Genomic DNA, 7,596 nt, shown 5'->3' on the forward strand with positions numbered 1-7,596 from the left:
GATATATATATATATCAGTGATGTGCGGTGAGGTTCACTGCTGGTGAGGCACTGACTTAACACTTAGACACCATGCATGTTATTGTACGGAAATTTCGCGCAAGCATACAAGGCTGGAGGGCAAAAAGACTAATCTTTTACATGCCATCCATAGCCGCGTTAACTCAGTGAAACTTAGAAATGTAGGTATTGATTTTGTGCTATGATCCACACAGCAGTTATCTGTATTCACCAAGCTACGCAGATTCGTTGCCATAGCAACTGACAACAATGCCACTTCATATTTTAGGATTTAACACCAAAAAACATTCAAGAATTTTGCACACAGAACAGAACATCCAGTCTGTTGTTGTAGTATGTTTTAGGCTTAATGTTTAATTAATAAATAATTACTGTGGTAGATTAGCTACCGCTTCTAATTTACTGAATTATTTAGATTCCAGTAATCTAAATAATATGTATCAATGGATTTCATTGATATGTATCAATGAAATCCATGCTCCGCTAATTCTGCACAAAAATATCCGTTCATCCAAAGCCAAGTCTATCCTCACCATGTCTTTTCTACTCCGTTTGAGAATCATCAAACTGTCTCGAAGCAAAACTTTCAGCTCCGGTGTTGGTCTTCCTTTAGTTATTATCTCCTGCTTCAATTGAAAATCCACTTTAGAAAACTGTTTAAGTTTAGAAATGTAGTCTTTCATGTTGACGTCGGAAGAGAGGAGAAAATAAATATATCGCTGTACTTTACTTATTTACTGTGTGGCTAGCTCCATGGCTAGCTCACTGTGTCTTACTCTGCAGTTGTGCAGTCACAATATCTGGGATCATGAGCGCCCCCTGCCATAAGGCAAGAGAACTGCCTGCCTCCCCTGGAGTCTGTTTTCTGCCGTTTCTGATCGCTCCTCCGCACACAAAACACGATACACACACAGTTGGTGACAAAAAAACACTGTACATTATATACATAAGCGAAATTATGGAAAATCAGACCATATATTAAATGTTTTTTAGCCATTTTATTGCTGGCGTACAGACAGGACGAACATGCCCCTATAGAATGGCAGCCAGTGCAGTTAGCGACAGGTTGCGCAATCCCAGGTGAGGCTCAGCTCGCTGCTGCCTCACCGGCTTCGCTTCTGAGCATTTGAATGGGAAAATGCGAAAATCCAGCGATTTTGAAGACAAAATCATCAGAATTGGTTAAGCTGAGTAAAAAATAGATACTTTATAGTACAAACCACAGGGTGAAAATAGCAATATAAATGATTTTATTATTATATATTATTTTTCCATGACGACAGGGGAGGCTCTGCCTCACCTGCCTCCCCTGACCGCACGTCACTGATATATATCCCTAGAATTAATTTTTTCCCCCCAAAGAATAAGTTACTCAAGTAACTAAAGCAAGTTACTATCTAACTCTGCCTAAAGTAAACCACTGCGCTAAATGTTTATGTCAGTTAGATTCATGATTACGTTTGAAATCATAAAAATTAGTGTTTGACTTCACCTGCTGGATGTTAGGGAAGGTCTCCATGGCGTGCAGCAGCTGGGTTACCGTGGCGCTCATGAGCCTGACGGGCATGACCTCTGCCAGGTCCCGGGTGGTCAGGTTAAACACACACGCTGTGGCCAACAGGTGGACATGCGGAGACTCTGGGTGGCTCCGCATGGCTTCCACCACCAACTGCAGGGAAATAAATAAATAAATAAATAAATAAATAAATAAAAAGGTATTCTTGACGACAGATTGCCATCTATGCTGCTGCTATTGCTGGAAAACTGTCTGGAACAACTGGAGGCCAGGAATTAGCATGTAACCTTCCAGAAGCAAAGAGCCGTTCACCGGGCCAGCTGGAGCAGCTGGACTGTACCACTTATCTCAGCACCTCCTCTCTGCAATCACTGCTAAGCACAGTAATTAGAACACCGAGGTCCCTCAGCGCTCAGCATATGTTTGGACTGAGATGGCTTCCAGAAGTATTGGAAAATAAGAAAAAAAAAAACTGTCTAATTTTGATGCTTTTCCACCAAAAAACTGACTCAACTTTCGGTTGTGGAATGTCGCGTTTTTTCCCCCACATTTCAGCTGTATTGCCACGTGTTAGAAGCTGCTCCTTCTGTACAAAAACAAAAAGAAATTCTCTGAGATTCCAAAGCGAGATGAAATGCTGTGCGAGTCCAACACAAAGCACATGACCTTGACTCTCTATTCTCAACAACAAGCAGGGGGTGCTAACTCCACATCGACTGCACACGGACGAAAACTAACTGTGAACTGACAGATACGTTTGATTTTTGCCCTTGTGAAAGTGTAAAGCTGAATTTGGGAATCAAGTCTAACCAAAGATACACAACTGTTGTGCTCTATGCTCCTGACTGCAGTTGTATGTGCAACTTACACCAGTGTGTTTATTATCATGAATTCAAACACCAGCAGAATTGGTCAAGTACTGAGAATCATGACTGATTTATAGAACCAACACGAAAAGCAAATAAGCATTTTACCACATTTTATCTCTACATGTGACAGGTATAAAGAATATTATACCTGTCACATGTATAATATGTGACAGGTATAATCACAATAAAACCGAGTTCTAGAAGAACTAATGTCTTAGAAGAATTAAGACATTTTATTCATCCTGCTTGTCTGAAGTCTTCTGCTCTCGGTGTAGTTTTGACACATTATATGTAAATGTATCGCAGCTGCTAGGTTGCATATTTCTAAAGCTTCACTTATTCCACACAGAATTAATAAAAGGTCAAGAACTGCGTTGTCGTTTCATTGCACATTCATTTCTCGATTTTTGGCCTGCCAAACATAAAAATGTGGTCTGTGATCCGTTTGAAGACCTTGGAAGGCTGATGCTCCTTTGGACAGCACCAAAAAAAAATAATAAAAAATAAATAAATAATTTTAGCTTTTTTTTAATCTGAATTTATGAAATGTTAATGGAAATTAAGGGATAGTTCAGAATTTTGAGGTTCTTTCAAAAAGTTAAACAGCAGAATGGATATAGCTTTATCCTTAATATATGGCATTTAATCAGAGATGCATCTCCTGTTACACACCAATGTGAAATAATATAATTTAAGATCAACAACTGAAAAATGCCTATAGATGACTTTTGGAGATAACTATCTCATATTAAATAAAATGTAATAAAACACTGCTGAAATGAAGAATAAAACGGTAAGTGAAGTAACAAGGCCGCCGAACCTTCAGCATGTCCGGCTGCGGTTTGTCAGTGTCAGAAGTCAGATGGTAGAGATGGATGAGGGCCTCTTTTACGAAACACTCCCTCTCTCTGTACCTTCGGAGTGCCTCCCAGAGCTGCTTCTCATTAGCTTCTCCAGTTACCTGAGCACACACAGCAGATCGGCAGAGAGTCCGCAAACACAATGGTCATATTCAGAGAGTATACAGAGCCTCGGGTCCAAAATAAACCACAAGCTTATGCATGAATCAACCTTCTCCTAACGGAACCTTTGGATTTTTCGGATTGCTCTAAAACAGGGGCTTTTCAAACTGTGTCCGAGCCGAAATCAAAAATGAAAAACACGTCTGCGCCTGCCTGAGGAGAAGCTGAGCCTCGAAGGCGAAGCTCGGTCCACCCAGGTGTTTTGCACAGCCAAATGGTTGCCATGGAAGATTAAAGGATTTCTCAAGCAAACATGAAAGAATCATGGTAACACCCCAGTTATGTTTTTGACTAGGGAATAACATTATAACATGTTATTCCCTCAAAAACCATCATTTTACATAATACTGCCCCTTTAAACTTATTACAGAGCATGATGCACCTTCCAAATCGTCCAGCGTGAGTAAAAGGTAGTGCCCAGTTCAATGCAGCAACAATAAACTTAGCTTTACTTTAGTCTATGGATGTTTATACCTAAAGTGCTTAGCTTTAGGTAATCAATCTATACATTATGTCTCTGGGATAGGCTTACTGAAGTTGGCTAAATGTTTCCAATCACTTGTCCCCATGCATTTCTTTCCCCCGTGTCATGGTGGAAAGTACACCCCACACTTTGAAAAGCCCTGCTCTAATACCGAATGCTTGACACCAGAAACCGGCTGCTTACTTTTAGGTTTTCGTGTGAAGATAGAACAGGAGAGGAACTAAGTCCAGTGGCAAGCAGGCCGAGAAAGATGAGGCCGCTCCTGGACTCCACAAAGCCTCTGAGCACCGAGTCATCGATCGGTTTCCTTCCTGAGATATCTAAAGAGACGAGCGACGGGAGAATCTGTGGACCCGATTCCAGAAGCTGCCTCACTGCCTCGTCTCCGTTGGCCCTCCTTTCGCTGTCATCGTTGGCAAAGTGGTTGTACGAGAAGTCCAGATGCCTAAGAGCGTGAAGTTGGGTGAAGATAAAGAGCAACCTGACAGGAGTCGTGTCAAGTCGGTACAGCCGGTGGGCAATGAGGGATCTCAGTGTGTTTTTACATTTAAGGAGCGCATTCAATTCAGTCACAGAGCTACAGGAGATATCCAAAGTCTCCAGCCGGGGTAGAGAACAAATATCCTCAAGGATATCATCTGTTAGATCTGTGTTGACAAGGTGGATCGTCTTGAGGCCCTGCAGGGAACTAAAGCCAACGCACACCCCACCGTCCTCTTCCAGAGTCCCCAAGTTCATACTCAAGCCATTGAGGGTCAACATCTGCAGACTAGCCCTGCAATCTGGGTTGGAGGCCAGGCCTGAGATGACATCAGCCCCCGTGAGATCACCGGGGACCCAGGAGGCGTCTAGCTCCAGGAGCCGGTGAGGGCAGAGGGCCAGGCGGAAAGCCTTGGCGGACACCTTACAGTAGCGGATGGAGGCGCTGCGCAGGCGGAGCTTCTCGCTGTTTCGGAAAATCCCAACAGTTGTGTCATTCAGCATTCCTGGAGGAGAGAGGAGCAAAAAGGGAGACATTGTAGGAAAAAGAAGCCTCAGTTTAGTCTTCCATAATGTTTGTGCAGTGAACTTTTCCAACAATTTCAGCCTGGAATTCCTCAACCTGCTTGTGGGCGAAAAACCACAGGAATCATCTGATTAGCTTTTTTTATTATTTTTTTTACAAGGCTAATTCTTCCGCAAAGGAGGAAGATTCAACCTCAGGTCAGTTTCTGAACTAATGATTGCCTTTGCTAAATTTATGAAGAAAGTGCTCTCCCTTGGCAGCTGCTTCCCTCATTTCCTGGACTTGATGTTGTTAGTTTTAAAGCTCCCCTTCATACCTTTGGTTGCCATCTTTTGCAGCAGTTGGTCAGCCAGTTCCTGTGGGAACAGTGGGGCCCAGATGAGGCTCATTGAACCGTCTGCTCCCTTCCTGCACAAAGCATCTAATCTGCTGCACACCTGAGCCAAGCAGAGGTCACACAACGTCTGGGGGCCCTCGCCATCCTGCAGCACACATCGAAAAGTAATCAGATGATGCATCCTGCTGGATAAACAATGAAATTATGTGAAAAGTCCAAGAAGTAAAATAGATTCTGCTGTCAACACTGTCTTGTTATGTGCGTTGATGGTGTGTGAGACGTCTTCAGCATATCTCCTGTCTTGTATGTGTACAACAGGATGAAAATTCACTGCGTTGACTCAAAGTTAGGAAAATCACTCAGATCTGCAAGATGTTGAATAAGTGCTTTGCTTTTTTTTAAATTAAAGATTAATAGATAGAGGTTGTCCTAGTATCACTGAGATTGGTTCTAGAGTGAACAAATAGTTCAAGAGGGGCCACAAAAAATACAAAAGAAATGGTTTGTTGTCAACTCGGACTGTGAATAGTAGAGTGACTGTCAAAGAATTTTCATATGGGTACATCCCCATCCTGGATGAATGGCTGATATGCTCTTGACATTTCCGTACCAAAGAAATCCTAAACTTTACCCTAATCACTAATCAAAAAAGCTCAGAGATTATTAGATTTATCAGACATCAATATTCTTCTTAAACTTCTCAACTTCACTGAACGAACCTGTGGATACTTGGATTGATGTCATTCTTCCAGCAACAGATACCTGGGCCTATAATCTGATTTTTTTTAAATTTAATTTAATTTAATTTTATTTTATTTTATTATTTCTGTTGACTTCTATACAAGTCCTTATTTGACTACAAAGTGCATTGAGGCTATATTTGCTGTAATTTGAGGGTACAAACTGACCTCATGTGAACTGTCTGTGGGTGGACAGGATTTTATTATATATAAAACACGTATAAAACAGTCTACAAATCAACCGTGACTGTCTCCCCCCGGGTTTCCCGCTTAGGGCTCAGTGACAGAGGATCTCTAACGCTGCAGGAGGCTAATTTTATCCGCAGCAGAACAAGCAAAGCCCGTCTGAACCACCTAATCTCTGGCAAAGTGGACCGAGGCAAGTGGTCCTACCGCTGCACACTACATGACAGGGCGCTTGTTACCTTGACAACGAGCACACACATTAAACAGTCGGCAACATTTCTCATAACTAATAAGGCTGTCAAACTCACCATTTCCGGAAAGTAAAAAAAAAAGTAAAGTCGTCAGAAAAAATGTGAACAGCTTACAAATAACAATAGCTTTTTTCGAAACAATTATTGTTACAAGTGTGCTGCAGCTTGCTGACGAGACAGGTAAAATAAATATCTAAGTGACAAAAATCCTCCCTCTGTTTTGATTTAAGTCGCGGCCGTTGTTTACGGAGTGTCCGCTGTCAATTTAATTGCGTCCGATTGGTCAGCCTGATAAACGTCACCAGCTGTCTGTTTGTTTGAAGACACCGCTTCATGACGAAACTACAGCACGAGCCACCGTGCCCCGTCTTCATTTAAAGGCACACAGACATTATAGACTTTACAGTTAAAAAATAAAATAAAAAAAGACGAAAAATGGGAGAAACAAGAACAACACCACTTCCTGTAAAACAATAATACCCAATGTTCTTTAGTAATTACTTGTTTTTTGTTTGCTTGTTATTAGAAGTTAAACTTTTTTAGAGGTGTGTGTGTGCATAAAAGTTTGAAAAGCCAAAAGTGCGTTTAAATTAACATTTGTACTATGTAAATAATTTTCAAATTGGACCAGTTTATATATTTGACCAATTCCTTTAGACTAAACATAAAAAAAACATCCAATTGAGGAATCTGTCAATTCCTCAGTTGACAGATAATTTTCTTTCTCTTATTCTGCTTGTTACACCCCCTAAATCCTGCCACCCTGGGAAGGGTGCCATATTACCCACAGAATACTACAATATTCAGACTCTATTTGTAAATCCTTTTGGAAACCATAATTTTCCTTTAACTTAACAATAATTTACGTACAGGGTTGACTTACATTCCATGCATTTATACATGAAATTACAAGACATCAGAAAATCAAACTACCAGGCAGCAAATACATACAAGATTGGGTTTATCTCATTACTAGCCTATGATCCACGGCAGTTTAAAAAAGTGACTAATCGTTACATATGTGGGAACTACAGTTTCATCAGCTTAATAAGTTGACTTTATAATATAAATTCAGTCTTTTTTAAGGGGAATTATTTTAGAGCCTTACATTCTTTCATGTATGTTTGAGAAATCCTTTAATCTCCCATGGCAACCATTTGTCTG

General features: G+C 41.0%; 1 protein-coding gene across 2 annotated transcripts in view; it reads right to left on the reverse strand.

Annotated features, from left to right (window-relative positions):
- Positions 1–6,695, reverse strand: part of LOC103140030 (protein zyg-11 homolog) — a 13,047-nt gene extending 6,352 nt beyond the window's left edge. Inside the window, exons 1-5 of one of the 2 annotated variants that reach the window (XM_016672850.1) lie at positions 6,490–6,695; positions 5,235–5,400; positions 4,096–4,898; positions 3,227–3,367; positions 1,514–1,690 (exon numbers count right to left, since the gene is read on the reverse strand). In XM_016672850.1, the coding sequence (XP_016528336.1) occupies positions 1,514–1,690; positions 3,227–3,367; positions 4,096–4,898; positions 5,235–5,400; positions 6,490–6,492 (1,290 nt within the window). In that variant the 5' untranslated portion in view covers positions 6,493–6,695. The remainder of the gene's footprint in view (positions 1–1,513; positions 1,691–3,226; positions 3,368–4,095; positions 4,899–5,234; positions 5,401–6,489) is intronic. The other variant, XM_007554955.2, reaches the window with a different exon arrangement.
- Between the last annotated feature and the right edge of the window lie 901 nt (positions 6,696–7,596).

Source organism: Poecilia formosa, unplaced genomic scaffold (assembly GCF_000485575.1).
Source record: "Poecilia formosa unplaced genomic scaffold, Poecilia_formosa-5.1.2 Scaffold67, whole genome shotgun sequence".
NCBI classification, from domain to species: Eukaryota; Metazoa; Chordata; class Actinopteri; order Cyprinodontiformes; family Poeciliidae; genus Poecilia; species Poecilia formosa.